This window comes from Toxotes jaculatrix, chromosome 14 (assembly GCF_017976425.1).
Source record: "Toxotes jaculatrix isolate fToxJac2 chromosome 14, fToxJac2.pri, whole genome shotgun sequence".
NCBI lineage: Eukaryota > Metazoa > Chordata > Actinopteri > Toxotidae > Toxotes > Toxotes jaculatrix.
Genome location: NC_054407.1, coordinates 18,959,109 through 18,984,690, shown reverse-complemented (window position 1 = coordinate 18,984,690; position 25,582 = coordinate 18,959,109). Strand labels below are relative to the sequence as shown.

The 25,582-nt window shown below is 40.1% G+C and overlaps 1 protein-coding gene across 3 annotated transcripts; it reads left to right on the top strand.

Annotated features, from left to right (window-relative positions):
- Nucleotides 1-379: 379 nt before the first annotated feature.
- On the top strand, nucleotides 380-25,401 carry myo9b (myosin IXb). Of its 3 annotated transcripts, none has more exons than XM_041054915.1 (41): nucleotides 380-825; nucleotides 1,182-2,008; nucleotides 7,485-7,579; nucleotides 7,795-7,857; nucleotides 8,107-8,206; nucleotides 8,791-8,891; nucleotides 10,139-10,262; nucleotides 10,545-10,634; nucleotides 10,842-10,958; nucleotides 11,217-11,351; nucleotides 11,717-11,838; nucleotides 12,175-12,307; nucleotides 12,640-12,829; nucleotides 13,104-13,179; nucleotides 13,638-13,730; nucleotides 13,855-13,894; nucleotides 14,018-14,140; nucleotides 14,406-14,486; nucleotides 14,576-14,686; nucleotides 14,796-14,918; nucleotides 15,336-15,485; nucleotides 15,586-15,731; nucleotides 16,243-16,599; nucleotides 16,857-16,938; nucleotides 17,206-17,403; nucleotides 18,539-18,630; nucleotides 18,748-18,827; nucleotides 19,125-19,309; nucleotides 19,603-19,710; nucleotides 19,876-20,046; nucleotides 20,148-20,189; nucleotides 20,285-20,396; nucleotides 20,502-20,575; nucleotides 20,676-20,868; nucleotides 21,356-21,484; nucleotides 21,911-22,016; nucleotides 22,100-22,231; nucleotides 22,401-22,524; nucleotides 22,792-22,892; nucleotides 22,994-23,130; nucleotides 24,092-24,226. In XM_041054915.1, exons 2-40 carry the CDS (start codon nucleotides 1,229-1,231, stop codon nucleotides 23,124-23,126), a joined length of 5,412 nt encoding a protein of 1,803 aa, XP_040910849.1. In that variant the 5' UTR covers nucleotides 380-825; nucleotides 1,182-1,228; the 3' UTR covers nucleotides 23,127-23,130; nucleotides 24,092-24,226. The 3 variants fall into 3 exon arrangements, with proteins under 3 accessions (XP_040910849.1, XP_040910847.1, XP_040910848.1); XM_041054913.1 differs by having other exon boundaries at nucleotides 382-825; nucleotides 22,994-23,118; nucleotides 24,092-25,401; XM_041054914.1 differs by lacking the exon at nucleotides 17,206-17,403 and having other exon boundaries at nucleotides 385-825; nucleotides 22,994-23,118; nucleotides 24,092-25,401.
- Nucleotides 25,402-25,582: the final 181 nt, after the last annotated feature.

Below are 25,582 nucleotides of genomic sequence, written 5' to 3'. Positions count from 1 at the left end.
TGATTTTCCATCAAGAAAAGTTTCCTGTTACTTCAGACTGGGCCTCTCTCCTCTCTACCAGGGGCCACTCTAACACCCTGGGCTCCATTGTCCCCCAGGGACAGAGTTCATTTAGCCCCCTACGACAGCCGCCTTTACCTGGGCGAGTTCGTTGCACCACCTGAAACATCCAGTAGGTGGCGCTCCCTCCTCAGCCGTAATAACGAATGAGGTCAATTAAACTGTTGACTCGCGTCGCTCTCTAATAACTTCTCTTTCCGAGAAAGTGTCACCGTCTCTGTCTCTGATTTTTAAGGCCTGCGCCGTGTTTCTTCCTCAGCGGTTTTATCTCCGGTTTGCTAAAGGGTGACATCTTTCCGGTCAGTGAAGAAAAAAAACAATCACTTTATTTCCACCTCGTCGCCGGGGTGTGTATGTGTGTGTGTGTGTGTGTGTGAGAGAGAGAGAGAGAGAGAGAGAGAGAGAGAGAGAGAGTGTGTGTGTGTGTGTGTAGAAATCTAGGAAGTAACGTTTGTCTAACTTTTCGATCGGGACAACAAGGAGAAGACGTTAATCCGCGATATCTCTAAGAAACTGTGATTTACGAGAGAAATAACGACGCCGAAATGCTGGGAAATATGTTTTTAATTATTTAAAACGGTGTTTAAGACGTTTCTTGACTCACCTTTTCTGGGAGGCTCAGGTGAAGAAAGTTTTTTTTTTTTTCTTGAAGTTGTGTGATTGGAGTTAACACTAACCGCAGGAGCAGATTCCGTCTTTTTTTTTTTCTTCGCTGTCAGAAATATTTCTGCTTTTAGAGATGAAATGAATGGTCTTCCTCGAAAGGTAAGACTTAATTTGACATTTTAGTCCGGTTTGACGCTTGTTACTGTTTGCTATTTGTCACCTGGTCGATTGCAAACGTGGAAATTTTTATGAGGATCAAGGAAATGTGGATTATCGTTGATGCCATATGTGTTGATACTGTTTGTGGAAATTGGATGAAGATGTGTTTTTATGTGTTCTGCATACGTTTTTGTACCGAAAAAAAACGGTTTTGCTGTATAAAAAGTATGTAAGAAGAAGTAAGTATAAAAAGTATGTTAGAAGTTCAAAATGGGATCACACTCAGATTTACTTTTGCTTTCAACTTCCTTCAGTGTGATCTGGCCTTTGGTCTCATTATGTGTGTGTTTCTACAGTGGATGCTGACAGAGAGTTATGCTGAGGCCTGCCTCTCGATATCAGGATGAGCACTACAGATGGAGCCGGGGTCCCTGAGCAGGATGGAGAGGCCCGTGTTGTGCAGATCTACCCCAGGGTTTCACAGGACACGGCTGCCTACTGTCCCCTGCAGGTCAGTGCTGGGGACACGGGGAGGTCGGTCATCCACAATGCCGTGGTCACTCTGGGGTTGGACTCCAGCCAGAAGTACAGCCTGCTGGAGGTGAGGAAGAGCGGCGGGGAGGAGAGGCTGCTGGAAGATGGTGACTGCCCTCTGGAGCGAGTCCTGCTGTGGCCACCAGAGGCACAGAGGTGGCACCCCGAGAACCAGGGGTACCACTTCATCCTTCAACAGCAAAAAGACAACAATGGAGGCAGCCAAGAAGAAAGCAACAAAGAGGACTATGATGACCTCTGCAACCTCCAAACTGTGACGGAGCAGAGTATTCTGGAGGCGTTACGCCAGCGCTTCTACAGTTTGAAAATCTACACCTACGCCAGCAACATCCTCATCGCCATCAATCCTAATAAGTTCCTACCTGTTTACTACAACCCCAAGTACGTCAAGATGTATGAGAACCAGCCACTGGGCAAATTAAGCCCTCATATATTTGCAATAGCAGATGTGGCCTTCCGTACCATGCTGAACAGGCAGGTTAACCAGTGTATAGTCATATCTGGGGAGAGCGGCGCTGGAAAGACTGAAAGCAGCAGTTATCTCATCCACTGCCTGACTTCTCTCAGCCAGAAGACATACTCCAGCGGGCTGGAACGGACCATTCTTGGTGCAGGACTCGTTCTGGAGGTAGGTGACTGTGAGGTGTGAAGTTGACCACCTCCTGAACCCACTGACACCCACTCCTATTGTAGCAGTCGACCTTGTTAACTTTGTAGTGGCAATAAGATGTTGAAGAGATGTTTGATATCTGAATCCAATATCAAACATACACAATAATTAGCCCTTTGATCCAGGGCTGAAACAGTCACTCAACAGTGAACCGACAGACATGGGAGAAAATGTAACCTCCTTGGTGTGAGGTAAAAACTGATTAATGAAAAAAGATATGATTCAGTCACTTCCTTTTTTTAAATTAAAAACATATTCAGACACACTTTAGCTGTAAACCCTCGAAACTGTCTTTATCATTCACTCTGTTAGAGAGTAACATGCTTGTGCTGGTGGCTTAAGAAACCCCACAGGATGCTGGTGTTTCACTTTTAGCTGACACAACTAGTGCTTGGTTGATTTACAGAATGATCGTCATCTGCCTCAGTTATAGTCCAAAGAGTGTGGTATTAACCAAGACTCTGCAATCTCGACTGCACAGAGTCATGGTGAGATGAGTTTGTCAATCAGCTCATTGTTGCGGGTATTTTCTTTCTTATGTTGTGGGTGTAGGTCATGGTGCAGGCTCTGAATTAAACTGCACCTGCTTACTCTGTATGGCAAGTGCCCCGTAGATTTTTTTTCTTTTTTTAGACATGTCAATCACTTCTGTTCAAAAACAGAAAATGGCAAGTAAACAATCCACTCCCTTTATGCAGGAAATGTATACGAGAAACATGTTTTGCACTTCCTGCGATAAAAACATCAGTCTATTCAACAAAAACCACAAAAGGCTGCATCATCTACACTATGGAAGATTCTTTTGTTATTTTTGTATTTCTACGACAAACTGCAGCATGATGACCATGAAGGCCCATAAACATGTACAATTTAGACTAAGGAGGCGGCGAACCTGAGCTGACCATGCCGAATTTGAATCACCTGTAATAAATTCAAATATCGGCTTTTGCATTGTTTGTTTTGGAGTATTCCTCTCGCATTTTGGATTTTATATAGCACCAAAGAGCAGAACTATGTCTGTGGGAATTCAAATTTTTTTTTAACCACATAACATCATTTTCAGTCTTTGCATCTGCTGCTGTGGCTGTCAGATGTTGTACCATGTTAGTACAGTAGCCCTGTCAGTGAGTAACAGGATGCCACATTTGCCCACATTTCCTTCTGATCTCTGTTTTCTATTTCAGATGACTGTTAAATTACACAACACATTTACATGATAACTGACATGAAACTAGGCCAAATGCTTTTTTGGGGAAATACCTGCCTCATTGGAACTTAACAAATATTGTGTTTCACAGGGAAAAAATGTCCTTGTTTTTATTAATTGTTTTATTCTGATTCATGTTATTTTCTTTCTAAGAGTCTTTTATCAGTGCACGAGAACAGGTCAGAAAGTGGGAAACAAGGGATTTGTTGGTTTCACTTCATTTTAAATATGGTATTGTGCAACAAAACACTTGATTCATTCTTTTTTTAAATTGGTGCATGTGGCTTCTAACTTTGCACCATTTAAATCTGATCTCGTTATGGAAACTGTGTAGGAGCAGTAGGCGTGGAGACCTGTCTCCACTTGTGCTCACATTTTTCTGATCTATGCACAAGTAAATTCTCTATCTACCAATCAATAGATCAACTAACCTTTAACATAAATAATAACTTTATTTCAGAGGATCCTGGCCTGCTTGTTTCTGATCACACACCCCCACACAATCCCAAGGGGCCAGTCTTTCATTAGGCTGTGACTAAATATGGATTCCATCTATCTCTGAACAGGTCCAACAAGTTTTTCCTTGAAACAAGCAACAGCTTAAGTATTTTTCCTGTTAAATGATCTCATTGTGTCGTTTTGTGCTTTTCTCCTGAAGCTCTGAGATTTGACTTGAGGGAAGAGAGTAGTTTGGTGTCTTGGTGTGATTTGATTGTTTTTTCTTTCTTAACTGGGAAAATGGGGAACAAGCTCACTGAAGACTGAGATGTCATACCGCAACAGTTAGAGCTCGGGTTTAAATAGAGGAAGCCATGCACAAGTGTTAAAACTAAAGCAGAATCAATACATATCAGTCTAAGGCCTGTTTCCAAGATTGCTGCTGTAGTAATGGGGATCAGTTGGAGTGTTAAGCTGTTTGGTTTTGGGTTTTTATGGTCCTGTAGTTTGGCAGCTTTTTGTCATCTTGGGGTTCCTTTGCATTTGTGAGTCACACCCTGCAGTGCTTGTTCCTTTTTATCTGAAATCAAGAGAGCGTGACTTCTTTTACTTTCTTTCAGTTTTTTCACTAAATGTTATCTCACTTTAACGTCAGTTTGTGCCGGAAACAGCATGTGACTTTCATCTCCCTGGTGCCAGAAAACTGCCACTGACTCGTGTTTCAGTGCGTGTTTAAAATGTAATTAATGAAGATATCAAAGTATGTTTTAAGTTGTTTGACTTTAAAATTATGAAAAAGAAAATTCTGCAGTTAATAGCCATAAAGTGACGGTACCTTGCTTTCATTAAGTATGGTGGTTGCCAATTGGCTAAGTGGTTGCTGCTGGAGGTTAGTGTTGGGTGTTGATGATCAGGAAGCAGAGTCCTGAGCTCCACTGGGGGAATTTGCAGGGCGTTGTCTTTGAGGGAACACCAGCGAGAGAAAAGAAACAGGAACGTGTCAGAACAGGCTCAGCCAGTCTGCCGGCAAAGCTACACAACAAAGTACAAATCACCTCCACTCCACTATGCTTGAACCCCATTCTCACAAATGCACTCTTTCTCTCCCTCTTTTCCCTTTTTTCAGTTGTGTTTCAATTCAGGGATTATGAACTCTTTCTATTATGCATTTGAAGAACGTATTCGTTCCCATTTCCCATGTTGAGGACCATGTTCTGTTCTGTGCATCATTTGTGTCAGGAGATCCTTTGTAACTCACAAAGTCAGGAAATGATCAGATCATTGATCACTGGGAAATATTCCCAACCTTGGGCTTGAGACCCCCAAAGGATAACAGTATAGAAAAGCTAAAAAAAAAAAAAAAATGTTGTATTTTAAAACCTTTAGTCCTCTAAAATTATTCATATATAACAGGGTCAAAGTTTCTTGGCTTCTTTGTGTACTTGGTTAAAGCCCATGTTCTTTTGCAACCAGTGCTGATGAGTCACAAGCCACAAGCGTAGTTTGGGAACCTCCAAGCTCGATGAATTAAAGAGCTGCGACATGATGTGAATACTGTAGAGGAAGCCGGGCACTCCATTGTTTTTTTCTGTATGCCGCCAGACTTTGTTGTTAGTTACGGGATATTACGGATGCATGGATGTAATAAGGATGAGCGCTGAATATAAAAATTATTTTTATCATCAGTTTATAGATCAGTTGTTCAAAAGAGTCCACGTTGAAATCTTTTTCAGTTTTCTGTGACGTGCCGAAGTGGACTGTCACAGCTCATTCTGTCTACTCAGGTATCATCAAACTTGTCCCAGTTTACCCCTGGTATTTCCCACCATATTGGTCTGTGGATAAGCTTGGACATTTTTGACTTCGGGCATGGTCTGCTCATCTGCCTGAATGCATTATTTTTTTGGGTCTCTGCAATGGAGGAGGAGCAAGTTCTTCTGATCCTGTACATCCTCTGAAGAATCCACCTTTATAATCATGTCCTTCAGGGAATCCAACCCCTAAACTGACACATGGCAAACACCTGTTTCTCTCTCTCTACCACATACCATCTTTTTGTTTTTTTTACTCCACATTCCTTTCATTTTTGTCCAGCTACATCTGCTTTCTTTAGATAACTTTAATCAATCTGGTTGAAAATGAAAGACATTCATGTTTGAGAAGTTCCTCACTTGAACGTATTTAAAAAAGGTTCAGTGAGAAGGAACATTCCAGCCATTCAGTGTCGTTTTTTTCAGTGTGCGATCGGTACAGTATGCAGCTCTGTATCACTGCCTTCGTAGGTATTACTCTGGCGTGTTAAGACACGACCCTTGGCATAGCTCACACAGGAATGATGTTACCCTCAGAGAGCGACATGGGCTCATTTTGGGTTTTTCTTTTCCATCGGAAAAGGATTAAACGTGGGAACTAGAAGCTAATTCAGATTCAGCAGAAGCTAATAATCAGTCATAATCCTTTATGTGTCATTTTACCCATTTAATTTGCCTGGGTGGAGTCTTTTGTGTTATTGATAGTGAACCTTAGATACTGTCTCCAGTGTGTTAAAGAATAACAATCCATGCATAGTTTCTGCCAGGTCTTCAGCTGCAAGATCATCGTCTTTATCGATCATTCTGTCAAAGGGAAGAAAATAATCATTCAAGTCATAATCAGTCACTCAATCAAGTTTTTTAGACTCCAAATAGATATAATAAAGTAGCTTCGTTTGTCTGAATAACAGGTATGATATTTGATTTAAAATAATATTACTGAAAAGATATGCGGATTAATGAATTACGGCTGAAAATACTCACATTTGAGATGTGGGAACCTGCTAATGTTTGGCATTTTAACTTGATAAATGACTCAATAATGAGTTAACTATTAAGCTAATGGTCAGTTATCTGGTGGTTGACTAAACAATTCTCGTCAGCTGCTGCATTTCCTGTTTATCTAATGTTAATAGTGGAGCTCTGGTAATACTTGTACGAGCAGTGTTTTATTGATCCTGCAGCACAGAAATATAATGTAACAGTCGGAGCAGAAAGAAAGAGCAATCACTACTGACAGATCAGATCAGACAGCACCAGCTACTGAAAAAGGGCCTGTGCCTTTAGTGAAAGAAATTTAATATTCAGCTCCACTGTGTTTATTCATAAGTTCTTTGACAAATTAACAAAAGGCTGCTTAATGGAGCTTCTAATTTCAGTGCTTGTGGCCACTTAATCATGTGCATGATAGTTGTGAGTCTCCTGGTTTGACTGCATTGCAGATTAAAACACTGAGAAGGCACTGCAGTCACTGAAGGGAAGTCAGGTGGACTGACATCTGATGTAGCGATGCAGGTGAAGTCATAAAGCAGATGTGCTAAAAAATAATTATAACGTCAAAAAAAGTTTATATTTTCAGATTCATACTGTTGTTCGCTTCATGCTGCTTGTTAAAAGAGTTTGATATTTCCCACCGTTATTGTACTTGCTGCAATTTGTCTTGATGCTAATTAGTTTTCAATTAGTTTTCCTGTGAGTGTAGTCTGCACTCACAGGAATAACAATTCAATACAACAAGTGCAATACAATTTAACTAAAAAAGTTCAGAGGTACACCAACTTGATCTTTGCCATTGCATAAGATGGCTCATGGAAACCATGTCCCACCATTCACAATCCAAACGTGATTTATTTGATAGCTCCTCTGTGCAGCAGACGTTTACCGTGTTTAGATCTGGGTGCCAGTGTCTGTGACAAATATGCCTACAAATTTGTCTGTTTATTTTAGTGAAAACTTGTGTTCCCTATGTTTCCAACAGGCCTTTGGCAACGCTAAGACTGTAAAGAATAACAACTCCAGTCGCTTTGGGAAGTTCATCCAGCTCAACTACCTGGAGAGCGGTGTCATCAGAGGGTGAGGCACCATGTTTTATTTTTCTCACCAACCCCCTGTACTCCTTTAGTGAACCTTCAAGGCTTCTGCAGCACAGTTAACAGTTTATCTTGGTGGATATATTTGTTTAGTTTTACCGCTCGTTTTTCTTCTTACGTCAGTAGTGGGCAATGTTGGCAACTTCACCAAAGCTTCACGGGTTTTGTTGACATTCTCTTCTTGTGTGTCTCTTGCAGGGCAGTTATTGAGAAGTACCTCCTCGAGAAGTGCCGCTTGGTGTCCAGAGATAAGAGTGAGAGGTATAATGAAGACTCGGTCAGATGGCATTTCAAATCCTCAGAGGAACACTCATAACTCACATCTGTGCATGAAAATCTCTGTTGATACCAACCTTGCTGTGACCTGTGGTATAGTCCACTATAAGCAGACCACACTCAAAACACACCTTTACAGCTCCCTGTGCAGTGAAATGTTGAGTAAACAACAGAGTTAAGGTGAAACTTGCATGAGGCCTAATGTTTCTGTGTTTTATGACCTCTGACCCGCAGGAGCTACCACGTGTTCTACTATCTGCTGGTTGGAGCGTCCAAAGACGAGCAGGAGGAGTTTTGTCTTCTAAAGCCACAAGATTATCGCTACTTGAAGCAGGTACCTTTGATCTACACGCTATCAGCAGTGATAGAGAACAGGGAGGACTGACTAGCACAAGACATACAGTGCGTCATTTGATGTTATCAAATGGGGAAAACCTGTGGTAGATGTTTTATAGAAAGACAACCACATTATTTGGAAACTCTCAACAGGAAATTACAACTTGTTGAAGACTTCCCTGTGTAGTGAGTAAAACTGAAAACATAAAACTCCACTTCAGCAAGACCATGCAACATTTTCACAGCAGTTTCCTCCATCATTTTGCAGTTGAGGACCTGTTGTCGCATTTTTGTCTTTAGTCGCGTTTCGTCATGAGTCATGGCTAATGCCCATAATCAGCTGTGTTTCTTTATAATCTGTAGGTTTATGTAGGTTTGTAGGTTTGTGTATCCCTGATGATGTAGAGAGACAACAGAACTGTTACCAGTCTTCAGCTTTGGAAACTGAATTACAGACATCAGCGCCACCTGGGAATTGTAAAATAATCAAGCCAGTGTATTTATAGAACATGCTCACACCTCTGTGGCTATGCTTAACATTTACCCCTGTCTGTCTTCATATCTTCTCTGACTGTTCTGCAGGAAGACCTCCTTATAGAAGATGAGGAGAAACTTGGGCAGGAGTACAAGAGGCTCCATCAAGCTATGGAAATGGTGGGCTTCCTGCCCTCCACCAAGAAACAGTATGTATTGTTTTGATCATGAACAGCACAACTGAAATGCTGCAAGCTGGAGTCAAACCGACTAGTGTATCTATACCTGCCTGTAAGGAAGTGTCAGTAAACAGCAGTCTTTTATACACCGATATTGCACAGTTTTTAGTGAGCTCAAATCTAGTCTGTGCAGGTAGGTGAACTTGTGTGCAATTTAACTGAACAGTGTGGAAGAGTTTCTGCCTTCTTTAACCGTGTCAGTAACAGGTCAGAGCTTGTCAAGTCAAGCAGTAGAAAAATGCAGCAAGTATGTCAGCAAGTGCCTTACAGCCTTGGGACACAGCTTACACATAAAAGCGCCAGCAGCGTAGTTTAGTAACCTGTTCAGCTTGGTTCCCCAGGGGAATAATCACGCTGAAGCCGTAACTCCTGATGTGAGTAACTCTAAACAGGACTACGGTCAGGAACTTTGTGTAAAGTGCATAAGAATAAAAAACATGAATAGTCTATTAAGGCATATGTTTCCTTACATTCCAACAAACTCAGTAAAACTTGACCTTTAACTTTACTGTCTAATGTAGCTGATGAGACATATCAATTTATAGAAAAATAAATGTTAATATCAAGTATCCACTACTTTTAGCTTCTACAGTACTAGATCTGCTTGCTCAAAGTCAACACTGCTGTGTTGACATCAACACAGCAGTGTTTTGTGTACTGTTGTTAGTAGGCTACAAGTGCACAGTTGCTTCGGGGCATTACTGACAGACTGTAAAAAGAAACAACAGAAAAACAGATATAAATGAGATATTAGAAGATACAAAAGTATACAGCATATACATGAGGGTGAGAAGAGTTGTCAGTCTGTAATCCACATACGAAACAAGTTCCTCAGATTTGTTGTTGGGATGGATTTTGTAATGTAAACTTTTCATAAACTTAATTTAAACTCAGCTTTGCTTTTGAAAATCAGAAATGATTTATTATTTCAATTTCTCAGTCTTGTTCTCCTTTACCCTTGCTCGCGAAATAAATGAAATACTTAAATCATACAAAATCAGACCGATTAGCGAGAAAATGTTCACGTTAAAAAAAACAATAACATTGCTTTGTTGAGTTCTGGTGAAATTAGATCTGCAGTCAGCTGCCACATCACCTCCATTATTCTTCAGCTGAGGACCTCTAGCATAGCTGCCAGCTGTGTTATACCGCCTGAAATCCTCTAATGCCATCTGTTTGTGTGTGTGTGTGTCTGTGTGTGTGTTTGTGCTATGCAGCATATTTTCCATCCTCTCTGCCATCCTCCACCTTGGCAACGTGACATACACAGTGTCAAAGGACACTGAGGTCCTGGAGGTTGGACCTGCTAAAGTCTTGTCTACACTGTCTGACCTGCTCAAGGTATGTCCCTGAAATACAGCATACACTGCTCAATCATCATCTGGATTTATTATCTACACTTGATTTCTGATGTTGTGTTAGTTCAACAAAACCCTTTACTTGGGATGAAATTACATAAACTTGAAAATACTCTGACTCTAAATTTGCTTTCCCTATTGTTTAAAAATAAACATGTTTCTGCCTGGTGTTTTTATCTGATACAGTAGTTGTTAGTGATTTTCTTGCAGATTTTTTTGTAGAGTTGTTTTAACAATTTCTTTTTTTTTTAAAATCTATTTCTAGGTGAAAAAGGAGCAGCTGGTGAAGGCTTTGACCAAGAGGAAAGTGGTGACCGCCCAGGCCACCGTAGTTTCACAGTACACACTACAAGAGGTATAGAGTTTAAATTTGGTTTTAAGGCTGCCCTTTAAGTTTAATTATTCCGTCTTTAAATATAAAGATGTAATCGAATCAACAAATAGCATTTTTTTTGTATTTGAGTTGAGAAAATTGTATGTGGTATTGTGGTCTTCTTGTGCTTTAAATATGAGACTGAGTTGAGTTTTTGATTTGCCTTGTTTGATGTTTCTGTGCATTTAGGCCTCCAAAGTGCGGGACTCCATGGCCAAGTCTTTATACAGTGCGCTGTTTGACTGGATCATCCTTCACATCAACCATGCAATGCTCAATAGACGAGACATGGAGGAGTCGGTCTCTGTAAGTCACCAGTCAAGAAAACAAACAAAAGAATTATGAAAATATAAACTATAAAGGAATTATAAAGGAATGTCTGTACAAATATGTATTTCAAGTCATTTTATAGATGCATATTCTGCAAAATACAGAAAAATAAGTGTGCAGATTTGGTAGCGATGTGCAGCCTTAATGTAGCTAATGAAATACGTTATCACATTGCCTGTTTACTCCCTTTTGTATATTTGTTATTAATTGTCCTATTTTCTGTTTTGTTTTTAGTGTTTGTCCATCGGTGTCTTGGATATGTTTGGATTCGAGAACCTCCAGACAAACAGTTTTGAGCAGCTGTGCATCAACTACACCAATGAGAGACTGCAGTATTACATCAACCAGAACATCTTCAAGCTTGAGCAGGCAGGTGTATTTACAGATACTTTCAGCTAAAATTATCTCTTTTTTTTTAGTTTCATTTTTCATTACATTTGCATGGGCTTGACACAGCAGGTCCTTGTGTACATGTGCACTTCTTTAACCCTGTACATGTAAATCCTGGAAAAATTGTACAATATTTGAAATTATCCAGAAATTACATCATAAAGTAAGCTTTTTTATTTTTTCAAATCCATCAATGAGTTAACTGTTAACTCTCTTCATGTTTCTCTGTGTCTTTATTGTAGTGTGTTCTGTTTGACTGTTACTAATACTTCAGCATCAGTGTTACAGAGGTGAATTATTTACATATAACCTGATTATGTAATTGTGATTAAAAATGATTCCAGGAAGATTACGTGTCAGAGGGCATCACTTGGCAAAACATCGACTACACTGACAACAGTGGCTGCATCCAGCTGATCAGCAAGAAGCCAACTGGACTCTTTGACCTGCTGAATGAGGAGGGCAAGTAGGTGAACTTCGCCTGTAACATTCCCCCTGCCTTCAAGAAATACTGAATGATAACCTAAATTTAGTGTCAAACACAACTCTTATATCTATAAATATCATCTTAAAACGTTTTTTCTTTTAAAAAGCTTCACAATTTCAGAAATTGACAGAATAGTACTGGTAATATCATCATGTCATCACCTTGTAATATCAGTGAAAGCTAATAACCTGTCGATATAGATTTGTTGCAATTTCTGTTGCTGTTCACATGCTCTTTTTTGAGTCTGTCTCATTTTCTTTCTCAAATATCATACGTTGAAAGGGATATTTTGTCCTTCTCTCTGTGTATCTTCAGCCTCCCTCAGGCCATCCTGCTGGACAAACTGAAGCAGCAGAATCAGGATAACCCACTCTTTGTACCCTCTCCAAATACAAAGCTGACTTTTACCATTCAACACTTTGCTGGCAGTGTTGAATATCACATCAAGGTGGAGTATAATCCCCACACCACAAACATCTATATTCTACAGTGTGAATTACAATTTCCTCAGCTACATTTGAAATTCAGTTTATGTACTTTCCTTCATTCCACTGTAAGAGTGTTGATCTGCTGTGGCCTTGTTAGATAAACCAGTGTGGGAAAAAACTGAGAAATCTATGTGAACTAAGTGAATGATTAATGCTGCTCCCTCCCCCAAGAAGACTGTGGATTTTTTGTGAAGTTCAAACGTGTAGTGAATGCGTAGCACCACCAATTCTCTTTTGTGTAACTACAGCAAAAGTATACAGCATAGTAATCATGTTTGTTGTTGTTTTTCAGGACTTCAGAGAGAAAAACACAGAGCACATGCGTCCTGAAGTCGTGTCTCTTCTGCGGAGCAGCGAGCGGTCGTTCCTCCACCACCTGGTTGCATCCAGCCCAGAGGCACTGTTCAGATGGGGCGTCCTCCGAGCCACCATTCGCATCCTCACAGTATTCAAAAACATGGGACGCCAGCGGGCAGAAATGAGTAGGTAGCTTTAGTAGTTAGCTGAGTCACATTTTCAGCTGCAACCAGCAGCTAAATAACTCACTGTTTTTCAGCTCTAAAGATGTTGACTTGACTGTGGATGTGTTTTTGCAGGACAAGATTTTTATAGCTTATTGGGACTTACATATTTGTTTAGCTGATTTTTTCTGAATGACTCAGTCAACTTTTCCACCATCAACATTTTGTCTTTTTTCTTCTTCTGTGCAATTTTCTCATGATTATATACAACTGATTTGTTGCATTGTCACCACAGTGGCTGCCAGACGAAGCTCCCGCAAATCCCTCAAAGACATGAAACACAACAGCAATACTAATGACAGACTATCCAGGTAAATATACTATTCAGGTGCATTTATAGTAAATTCTATTATTTTCATTTTGATACAACCAAATGAATTCAGACTGACCATTAAAGCCAGTCTCTTCTGTGACCTGGTGTCATGTTAACTCTGAACTGAACTAAGGATGTTAAATAACTCTTAGATGGCATGGCCTTATAAATGAAGACAGGTATGCTGATGTCCTCTAGATGTCAGTGATGGCCACCCAACCCTTTTCATATAACTCACAGTAGTGAGTGAGATAGTTAATGTGTAATGAATGAGGGAAACATCCTCATCTCAGTTCCAGTTCATCAGAAGACTTAAAGGGACAAACATGAAACCATTTTTCAAAGACAAAATAGTGATTCAGAGGAAACAGCATATGTGGCTTACTATTACTTACTGTTACAAATAAAAAATTACCCTTTGTTGATGAAGTTAAAATACTTCTCTAACACTTACAGTGCCACCATGACTCTGGATTTCTCCTTCGATCGCTCTGATGAACTTCCTCTTGATGTATTTGAAGACATCTTTGCCAATTATGAAATGAGAAAGTAAGTGGGCCATATGCCTTTAGTCTAAACACACAGATTTTGACTTGTTATGCTTCAACTTTACACAGTTTGTTTCCAGAGCGGCAGATTTTGTGGAGACTCATTTTGTGTGTATTTTCTGCAGGAAGAGTAGAGGCGGTCGACAGAAGCAGCTCATTCCAAAGGTAAAGTGTTAGTGAAGGGTGCAGTGTTTTACAGGTCATTCCAAAAGCAGCACTTAAAATTAGATGTTTGCTGCAGGCTTTGAGCTGTTAGCTCTTGGATCTTATTTATATTTTATCAAACAGAACCTCGTGGATTTGCGCTCACTCCAACATGTTGTTGGTCTCACTGCACACGACCGAACCAGCAAATCCATCTTCCACCCTCACCAGAGAACGAGGCCCCCTACAGTTAGCACTCAGTTTCAGGTTTGTTTGTTTACTAATCATCTTCTCTATGTATTTCATGACTTTCAGCTTGAATCATATGGAGTGAAAGAGAAAGTGTCATCCCAAAATGAGATACCCACCATGTTACCACTGTAATAACTTTTATCAGCAGATTTCTCACAAGCGAAGGCCTACACATGGAATAGCTGTCAAAAAAGGCCCAACTATACGTTTTATTGTTATTAATTCTTCTTCTTTTCAATGACTGGAAATCAACTGTTTCTCACTGCACGTGATCACACAGGCCTCGCTCAGAAAGCTGATGGAGACAATTGAAAAAGCAGAGCCTTTCTTCATTTTCTGTCTTCGCTCCAACACTGAAAAGGTAACGTCATGTATGAATCTGTAAATTTAGTCATACACGTTGGACTGGTTAACACACTTCATCACTGGGGAAATGCTGTTTTTTTGCAGAAGGAGCTTCACTTTGATGATGAACTTGTGCTACGGCAAATCAGGTACACAGACATGCTGCAGTTGGTTCATATCCAGAAGTCTGGCTACAGTGCTAGATACACATTCATGGTAAGATCTTAAGAATATAAATATCCAGATATACTATACATTTAAAAGGAATTTAATATGAGAAGAAAGTTAAAGTGCTTTTCTTATACTGTTTTTGTCTTGATAACAGGAATTTGTCGACAAGTTCAGGATATTGCTCCCCAAAGGAGCAACTGCATCTCCTGAGCACATAACTGATCTTTTTGAGAGGATGGAGCTGGATAAATCCACCTACCAAATAGGAAAAACCAAGGTTAATCATATCATTAGTATGTTATTACAATCGTAATAACTCAGTATGGTCTTGTGTACTGCAATGTCCAGAGGATAAAAGTCCCGTGCTCAGGCACTGGGATCATTTAGCCATGTTTCTGTAATGGGTTTTAGATTTAAATTATCCACAAATCATATGACATGTAGGATTTTGTGAACATTAAAATGTCTCTTTAGGTGAACTGCTTTATTGTCACTCTTGGGAGAACATGGACTTGAATCAGAGAACGCTGTCACTTACTAAAAACAGGACATGGCAGATTTCATTCTTCACATAAACTTATATAAACACATAAAAGTCATGTATACTAAAATGTTACACTGACAAGACAGTACAACTATGCTTAGTAGTTTGATCTCGCCTCATGCTTTGTGTGTCTCCCTTTCATCTACTCAGGTGTTCCTGAAGGAAAAGGAGAGGCAGCGGCTCCTAGACACTCTTAACAAAGAACTGATGCGTCGCATCATTATACTGCAGCGCTGGTTCCGTACCTGTCTGATAAGATTGCACTTTCTGCAAAAGAGAGATGCCACAATGATCATACAGGTACAGTGTATATTAAATCATGCGTTAGAATAAAAAAAAAAACTTTCAGAAATCTCCTTATGGGAACGCTAACCTTTCTGGAGGATTCGTGTTGTTTCAGAGGGGCTGGCGTGAGTTTTATGAGAATCAAAACCGAGCTGCTACAATTATCCAGACGGCTTGGAGGAGTTCCCTGAAGAGATCACAGCAACAACATGAGAAGGAACATGATGAGAAGATGTCTAAAAACCGGCTTGGACGGGACAGGTATACATACCACTGTGCCTATACTGCTCACATTATAGGAGCATCAGCTAGTCCTGCTGAACAAATGTGTCACTGAATTAGAGTTTAACTTGTTTTGATATGGAAAAGCAACTACGTGAGTATAGAATAGAAACCAGCACATACCTTGTAATATAGCAGGCTTCAAGAGGCACCATGTGAACATTTCAAGTGTAAATACTGATTCCATTTTGTTAACATAATGTGACAGGTCTAGTGTGTTAATGTACAACATGTAAGTGCACTGTCCACCCAGCTTGACTGAAATACAGCACTTAGACAAGGAGAATTTATAATCATTTAGGCTTGAATGTCTTTGAAAAAGTAATTTTCATATAAAGCCACAAAAGCAATATATATGAGAGTTGTTGCAATCTGTATTTAGGGCCTTTACTTAAAACTTGGAATCAAAACAGACAATAAATCATTACCATTTATATTATGGATGCAGCTGCTGTGATGCCAGTCTAATTTAATGGTTCTTAAATAACAGCCTGGCAAAAAAAGAGCTGAAGAGGCAGCATAAAGTGGAGCTCAGCCCCAGCAGGACCCAGCAGCTTGACCCAGCCAACGGCCACTCTGCACAGAGGGACCAGAGCAGGGAGAAACGAGAGGGCAGAGGATCCCCTCCGCCTCTGAACCGACCCCTTTCCCTCCCTCTGGACCCTAAAGTTGGTAGTGATCGTTCCCCCAGCCCCTCTAAGAGCAGCTCGCTTCAGCGCTATAAAGATACCAGCGACATTAAGGAGAAGGCTGAGAGGTGGAGGGGAAGACAGGGTGAAGGCGAACCAACAGACGAATCGAGTCCAGAAATCCGCCGGCGAAGAGAAAATAGGAGAGATGACTTTTAGTAAGTTTCCCAATTCCTAGATTTGTCAGCCGTCATAAGCTCATAAAATTCAATAAGCTCTTTTAATAATGTTGTAAACTTTGTTTGAACGTTTCTATTTTTCTGTATTGTGACTATCTCATGATAAGATGGTTACATGGCAGTAACTTATGAAAATGTATATCTCCATTCTGTTACCAGTTACCAGTAATTGTAAAGTGTCTTATTTTAGACTCAAAATAATCCACAGCTCTGCTCTTTTTCCCTCTGCAAAACAGCCGCAAAGGGAAATCTCTGTCTGCTGATGAACTGTCCAAGATCAGCTCCTCAGACTCTGATGGTTCACCTTATACTAATGAGGTAACTTCCGTCCTTCTGTTATTACATAATGCAAAGCAGTGTGTCAATGTCTTCAGCTAGAACATTCAATCCATTTCTGTTTTTGCTTCATAGTTATTGTTGTTGTCCTTTCCAACCATAAATGTTGGATTTGGCTTTACAAAGTGCTGTAGTTGTTTGTACTGTAAGCTTATGTTAAGCTGACAAACCCATGAATGGAGGCCCGTTACACGTGAATCACAGAAGTCCTCCGAGTTTGTGCCTCATCACCTTTCCTGGCCCAATTAGGTCAGGGTACGCCTCCGCAAGCTGCCCAAACGCAAGCGGCGCTTAGCCTACGCCCGCAGCGGTTTGATGATAAACTTTGGGGGCTCCAAGGAGAGCGAGTACTGGAGCTTTCCACTGCCTCCCATCAGTCCCTGCGTGCTCAGCCTGAAGAGCTCGGCCAGTAGTGTGGATGTCCGGGCCCTCGAATCCCAGGTCAAGGTACTGACCAAAGGGACATTTTGACCCACAGTGACTCCTCTGCATGAAGCCTTGCACGTGTATGTCCCAGAATGGATTGAAGGTTTCGTTGTTGTGCAACTTTGCAACGCTTCTCTGCAGTCCAAGCCAATGAAAAATGAGCTGTTGCTGCTTCCAAACAGAAAGGAAATATTAAATATATTTCCAGAGCTCATTTCTGATCTTTTTTTGTCTCTGCACCCAAATAAGCCGAAGGTCAGCAGTTATATGATTAGACTCATTACAGAACATGGTGAATTGCTTTTATGTCTGTGTGTTTTTGGTCGCTTCTAAGTTAAGACAGGGGTTTGTGCCATTGAGGCTTCAGCAGTTCTAGGTTCTTGCCTCATTAATGCTCATTATTATTGTATATGCACACCTAACATTGACCATAAATGCGATTATAGAAATTATTATTTAATGAATATTGTTAAATGTGAACAGTTTTTTGATTTATGAAGTCGTCTTACTCATACATGTCATTTTAACCATATATAGCAACTTGTATAGATCTGAAACTATATGGTATATGGAATAATTATTAAATGAACCCATGTTCACCAGGTGATGGTAAAAATCATTATACTTTAAAAATCTCACTGTTATTGGTGTGCAGAGCTAATCACATCTAATAATGAAAATATAAACATGGGTAACACGAATTTATCCTTTAAATCTCACTAACTTGTTTGGGGAAATAATACATGTTCATGAGGATAGTTAACATAAATTTATTAAAATATAAATTGATATTGCTCATACTAATCAAAACAAAAGGGTCAAAGTTGAGGTGGAAGCAAGAGATAGTGTAGCTTTGTATGGTAAATAAAAATGATGATGGACTACCACTGTCATGCTAATATTTTCTCGTGTTTATGTGGGTCTGGTTTGGTGGTGGGATAGCTGTGGGAAGTCTTTTGGAGGAGAGTGGTGCGGTCGCTGCAGGGGAACATGGTGGGGAAAGAGGACTAACTCTGATACACTGGACATTTGGTTTTCCTGTGAAAGCTGTTTTTTTTTTGTTTGTTTTTTTTTTGTTGTTTGGGTTTTTTTAGATTTTCATTCACAAGTGTTACACCTCAACTTAAAGCATGTTCTGGATTTAATAATGTTTCAGAGACCGGCAGAACCTGACGGGTTGAGGTTTAGCCTTCCTCCCAGCAGCACCAGTGAGGCATCTAACCAATCACAGGCCACAACTCCTGAGAGGTAAAATGCTTCACTCAGTTGAATAATAAGGGAATTATTCAGGGTTTCGAGCTTTTTGTTACCAACATAGCTGAATGTAATGCTACATGGAATTTACCCATACTGTCTTTTCTACAGGATTTGGTCTCTTGCTAGATTCCTGCGGAAACGGGCACCCAAATATTCCCCAAACAATGACTCTTCATCAGACAAAGCCGGTAATCAAAAGTTTTTAAAGGCCGATTCCCCAAAGCAGTAGCACATAGAGTGTGTTTCAAATAGGCTGTAGCAGGGAGGATTGTGAATAGTATAAACAACATGGTTATTTGCTCAGCAACAGCTGCTGTCAAACTTGGAGGCTCCCCATGACATGTCTGTTTTGTGGCTTTGAGACTGAAGAGACTCCACCAAATAAAGATGTATTCATTAGATCAGTTATTGATCTAAAGTATCCTGTACATCACCAGTAGCTATAGTGTTTAAACTTCTGATTCTCATGCCCCTGTCACCTGCAGTCACCCTGCCCAGCTACACTCCACATCCCTACCACATGCCAAACCAGAACAGTGGGAGGGTCAATCGAAACCCCACCATTCGAATCAGCCGGGCCACGCGAGCGATTGAGTGGAACACATCTCTGGACCGAGAGATCACCGACACCAAGGAGCTACGAAACCTGGATGAGTTCCTCGGAAACCAGGTGAGATCACTACTTACAGAGGGGAAAGAGAAGCACAGCAGATTGCAAACTCAGGTCTTAGCACATATGGCTATTAACTGCAGACATCCGAAGTCCGAGTCGAACTTTTGTTGCATATCATTCCACGTCTCTCTCTCTGTACATCTTTATTGTCAAATCTCTAACAGGCGTAACAATGCCCTTCAGCTTTACAAGATCTTCAGTACATATTGTATACATTTATTATTATTATTATTATTTTATTATTAATCCTGTATTTCTCATAATCATGATTTCCTCACTTTTATCGTCAGGTGAATGAGCTGCGGACAAGAATAAAAGAGCTGTCACCAACAGAGGGCATCTTCCTCACAGCCACTATGGAGTTCAGAGAGACCATCAAAGGCATGTACTCCGTCCAGGTAAGTCAATGTCTTTCTCCGTAGGAGCACAGAATCCAAATCTTCAGAAACAGTTTTCTTTTCCACTTTTTTCTAGCATTTCTCACTTTTGTTTATATTGGTTCACACACAAACCAAATTAAGGGGTTCGAATTGTTCTTTTCATTGGCACTTTATGACCAACAGAAGCCCCAAATTGCCTACAAAGATCTGATGAAGGGCTACCACAACAAAGTGAACTCACTAGCCGGACTCAAGGAGAAAGCAGAAGTCTCACTGGTGGTCAACCTTTTCCAGTCTGTGCTGGACGGCTTCATCAGGGGCGAAATAAAGCGAGTGGAGTCTGAACCATCCAAGGTAAATTTGAGAATTTCAGTCAATGACCAGTCTCTAAACCACTTTGAGAGTATAAACTGTCACTTGACTCACTCATATATCTCATTTCTGGCTTCTCTCAGGCGACTAAGACGACAAAGAAGAGGAGGAAAAAGGACAAATGTGTAAGTTTAATATCTCAGTCTGTACTGTTAAGTGTTGTTATCACAAATGTAGGTAAATAATCCCAGTATATTGTCTGTACACCCTGTTTCTACAGCCTGATAGTCCTCTGGATCACCTGTTCAGCACATACCAAGTGAACATTATGCAGTCATGTGACTTGTGTGGCTCCTACATCTGGGGGATGGAGAAAGCCTACATGTGCAGTGGTGAGTTAAAAGAGCTGCTAGAACACTGAATATAATGTTATTTAAAAATGTACAGGAGTTACACAATTAAATTGAACTCTTTTTTTCTTCTGTTTTTCATTTTAGCTTGCAAGTTAATATGTCACAAGAAATGCCTGAGCAAGATCATCACAGACTGCTCAACACGGTGCTCCAGGCAGGTAGGGACAGGCATTTTTATGTCTCCTAACATCAGTTTCTCAAGACTCCCTGTCCGTATATCTCTTACATTTACATCTCTCTTCTCTTTCCATGTAATAGGATGATAGTGTACCAGGCTCCCTTCACTTTGGGGTGCAGGTGTGTGTCCTCACCAGTAAAGCCAACCCTGTGCCTAAAGTGGTGGAGTTGTTGCTAATGCATGTGGAGCTCAACGGCCTCTACACTGAGGGCATTTACCGCAAGTCGGGCTCAACCTGTCGAGCAAGGGAGCTCCACCAGATTCTGGAGACCGGTAAGAAATTTCAAAATGTTGTCTCAGGAATTTAACAAATCCAGTCAATTATAATCTGCTTGGGTGTTTCAAGTTCCACATGACATGATTTATTATTAATTGGCATGATTGGTGTGGAGCAAAGACAGCCATGTTTGGACAAACTTTTGTCTCTGTTTCATGTTTTATTTTTTTACTTTTTGTCTTTCTTAGTCTTATCTCCTCTGTTAGTTTGTATGTGACCTTATTTTTTCTATAGTTCAAGTTCAAATTCAGGAAGAAAACTTAAAACTTAGAGCATATGTTTTATGTATAGAACAACTTATTTGCTATATTTTTTAAATAACTTTAAGGAATTGTGAACTTTATGCTTCTGTCATTGTGATGGTAAAATTCCATTATCACATCCTTTGTCACCTGACTCTATAGACAGAACAGTAACTTACAATACTAATAAAATGATTTTTTTATGTGTATTTCATCTGTGCGTTCTGTCTTGTGGCATCAGATCCTGAAGGAGCATGTTTGGAGAATTACCCCATCCACACCATCACAGGTCTGGTTAAACGATGGCTCAGAGAGCTGCCTGACCCACTCATGACCTTTTCCCTCTACAGTGACTTTCTGCATGCTGTGGGTGAGTGAATATTGATATTATTTTTATTTTTATTAATAAACCCTGAAGGGTCCCGTTAGCATGTCGGCCCTTGTTTTGCATTTGCGCAAGTACATTCCTGATGGATGAGCTTTTTTATAATGTTGGAATAAGAGCTAAAAATACATATGAACAGAATCATTGGATTAGATATGTTATCTGGCAAACTACAATAATTTACAAAAAAAAATTACAATAATATAAAACAAAAAACATCACATCAATCATCACATTTGAGAAACTGAAATTTAACAATTGCAGATTAATTATCTATTCATCAGATCTGATCTTCTTGTCATAAATCAGTTTCTTTAAGTTGGAATATTAAATTATAAAAATGCCTAATACGGATGTTTTCTCGGACAGGTTGTTAACATTTACTGATCTCTGTATTTTTTTCACTCTCAGAACTGCCAGAGAAAGCAGAGAGAATAAGGGCTGTATACCAAAAGGTCGATGAGCTTCCTCCTGCTAATTACAACACATTAGAGCGGCTCATCTTTCACCTTGTCAGGTAGGTAGATTCTTTTTTTATTGTTATTTGTGTGAATTTGTGTAAGAAACGTCCTGTGAGATCTTGTCTTATGTGTCTTTCAGGGTTGCAAAGGAAGAGGACCACAATAAGATGTCACCAAGCTCTCTTGCTATTGTGTTTGCCCCTTGCATCCTGCGCTCTCCTGATGCTCATGACCCCTTCCTTGGCATGAAGGACGTGTCCAAGACTACACTGTGAGTCATCACACTGCACATTCCCGGAACTCTCTACAGTTCTTCATAAGTTATATTTGTTTGTTTTTCTTGTCTACTGTGAGAGCCCAGCTTTAGAATGCTGTACGTGTTCTTGTTAGATACACCGTTTTTATAGATGTGCATTCATCTTTGATTCTGTTGTCTGCAGCTGTGTAGAGATCTTGATCACTGAGCAGTTCAGACGCTACAAAGAGAAGATGCAGAATATCCAGGAGCTGGAATACGCAGAGGCGCTGGCTGTCAACCAGCTCAAACTGAGGAGGCAAAACACGGTGAGAGGACACCAGAAGGCCAGTTTTCAAGTTTGCATAATGCATCAAGACAGCACCAAGGGAAAAAGAGTACCTACTCATAGTCCCTAACTTGTTTGCATCTGAGTGATTATACAGCCTGTAACAAAAAGTTTCAGGCTTTAAAATATAATAATAATAGAAATTATTCTAAATATTTTTTTAGAGCAGGTAGAAAGTATCTCATTTTTGGAAGCCAGCATCTTCATTTAGCAGCTTACACCAGCCACTATTCTGATCCCTTTACAGGTTGTTGAAAAGCCTTCAGAGCTGGATGTCCCAGAGGAAATACATACCGATGAAACAGAGAAGACTCTCATCGAAAGGATCAGGTCGATCAAGCAAGAAAAGTGAGATGAGATTTTTTTTTCACTAGAGTTAAATGCACTTTGCCCAGTGGTTTTAAAATGACGTGAGTTTGAATAATAATATCTTGTGTTGTCATTTTCAGGGTGGACTTGGCCTGCAGGTTACCTGACCTGGAGCAGGAGCAGTCTGACAACGATAACCTAGACTCATCATCGTCGATGAGCACAGAGAGTCTAGAAGATCGCCTAAAGAGCCTGGAATCGGAAGGTCAGTAGCGAGGTAAGGTATTTTCACCTTCCTCTGGGTTTAAGAAGGCAACTCACCAGTAAACTTGATGCACTGTAGTACATAATATATTAGACATTAAATCATCAAGCAGTGGATTTAGACCAGTGTATGACAGAAACGCTTATGAGTTCACAATGTTTGATAGGAAAAATCGTATGTGTTGTCCGACCACATCTAACGGCAAAAGAGTTTGTACCTGCTCATAATGGCCACTCTCAAAGGTAGAGGAAAAAACAGCCCTCCTGCATAGCTCTTGTGCCTTTCATGTGAAGATAAGGGCCCACACTTCTTCTTTAAAGCATTCACAGTGTTACATTCAGTCACAGGCACCAGAGCGAAGTTAAAACCCTGCCTTACTTTCACAATTCTGCACGCTTGACCAAAAAAAAGTGGGCTTGATTGTGGGGTTGTCTTTCTTTCTCAAGCTCTCATTTTTCATTCCTCACATTTATGTCCCTTATGTACAAACCAGCGCAACACTCAGAATCCCTTCCAGAAAAGATTTTCCACAAGTGTGCAGTATAAGTGAAACATCTCATCTTATGTCACGGCTAGCTTTTTACTTCATTGTTCCTTTTGTTTTCTGTGTCCATAAATAAGCTACACATTCAAACGAGCACAGGAACTTGTGGCTGACAGTGTTCATGTAGTATGAGCTTGTACCTACAGTAAAGCTATGACAACACACCCAGCCAATACATCAGCCAACACAAACACCACCATTTAACACCTAGTTATCATACTCCATCAGCGATGGACCCTGGTCATAGCTTGTACTTTATTGTTGTATACTCTGCTCTCATATCACTATACACACAAACACACACACACAGAGAATGCGAGGATCATTCTTGCCATCGTTCTGCTACTGGTGTCATTGTGCTGTGAAAATAAACGTTATTTCATTTCATTTGACCAAATATGTTGAGTAACCTGATGTTGCTGTTACCAGGAAAGATGACCACGCGACTGAAAACCCAGAAACCCGACTACCCGAATAAACCTCCTGACCTGGCCCAGAGAGTTAGAAGTCTGATGGCTCAGACAGATGATGAACAGAGAAAGTTTACATCAGGACAAAAGACAGATGTTTCTCAATCCATGTGCTTCCTGCCCAGCCAAGACAACCCCTCCCCAACCGACAAGCCCCAGGTCACCAGTGAGACTTTCAGCGGGACCTTTGACAACCTGGATATCCCTTACATAGATGAGGATGAGGATCTAACATGAGCATAACACCACAAATTTTCATAGTTTGAATATTCTCAAGTATGTGTTAATAGAAGATGTGTTATGGCCAAAAGAACTGTGCACTTTGTTTTAGAGACTCTTCCATTTGTCAGTGCTGCTATGGAAACAAAGTGCTTTGTGAATTTATATGTATTTAACAGGGAAATCATACGGACTGTTCCTTCAGGGTTTTTATAGCAGATCTGAAGAAGTACAATCAGGAATGACTACTCACACTATATCTCTGTCTGTCACTGTTTGCAAATTTTAAACATATTTGGGAATTGTACAATACACATTTTAGAAAAGGTAGGTATTTTGGACCATTTCTGTGGAGCTGTTTTTCATCTTTAGAGAAAAATAGTGCAGCCTGATGAGGAGAAATTTAGGATACAATTTCCCCCTTTACTAATAGACAGTATTCTGAGCTTGATAACTATTGCCCTGCTGAGAGCAAATGTGGTTTGTGGAGGAAAAAAAATTGCAAGCATACCAAAAAACTTCCAACACTGTATGTGTAGTGATTCTCCATTGTACAGAGTGTGATGTTTTGGCTTTTCCTCATACTGACTGCTGTGACTGACCACTGATTCACTGATGTACATGTGAAAGGGAATGGTCAAAATGCTGCCTGTTAGACTGACTGATAATATATTTCCCTCTGTCACTTTTCTTGTTATAGGCTGTGCAGTTACACCAAGTAAACATCTATACATGTAGTTTTTTTTTAACATGCACGCCTGTACGTTTTATAAGGGTTAGGAATTATGCATATAATGGTGGATGTTCTCTGATGCTGACTTTTCCTCATCAACACCTCTTTAAAACAGTTTAAATAAAAACTGAACATTGTAAACTTCATGAAGGAGGATTTATTGCTGTTGTATTAGATTGCATTTTAATTAGAAAGGTGTTCCTGCCTACTGGTGTAACTGCCAACTGATGGGTATGTTATTGTGAAAATGACCATGCCGCATGATAAGTAGTTTTATTTGGTACTTTTCAACTCAACTAAAATTTTGAATGAATGACTTTTACTTCTAATGGAGCATTTTTCACTGTGCTATCACTACTTTTACTTAAGTAAAAGATCTGACTACTTCTTCCACCAATAATTAAAAGTGGATAAATTAAACACGGATAGTAAATACAGTGGTATCATTAGTTTCAGAGATGTTATAAAGCTTCCGACATGTTTTATTATACAGCATGT

Coding starts and splice junctions, on each gene's coding strand:
- myo9b (XM_041054913.1), top strand. CDS start 1,229: ATGAGCACTACAGATGGAGCCGGGGTCCCTGAGCAGGATGGAGAGGCC. Junction 12,308..12,639: donor GTGTTGAATATCACATCAAG/GTGGAGTATAAT, acceptor GTTGTTTTTCAG/GACTTCAGAGAGAAAAACAC. Junction 20,190..20,284: donor GGAGGAAAAAGGACAAATGT/GTAAGTTTAATA, acceptor CTGTTTCTACAG/CCTGATAGTCCTCTGGATCA.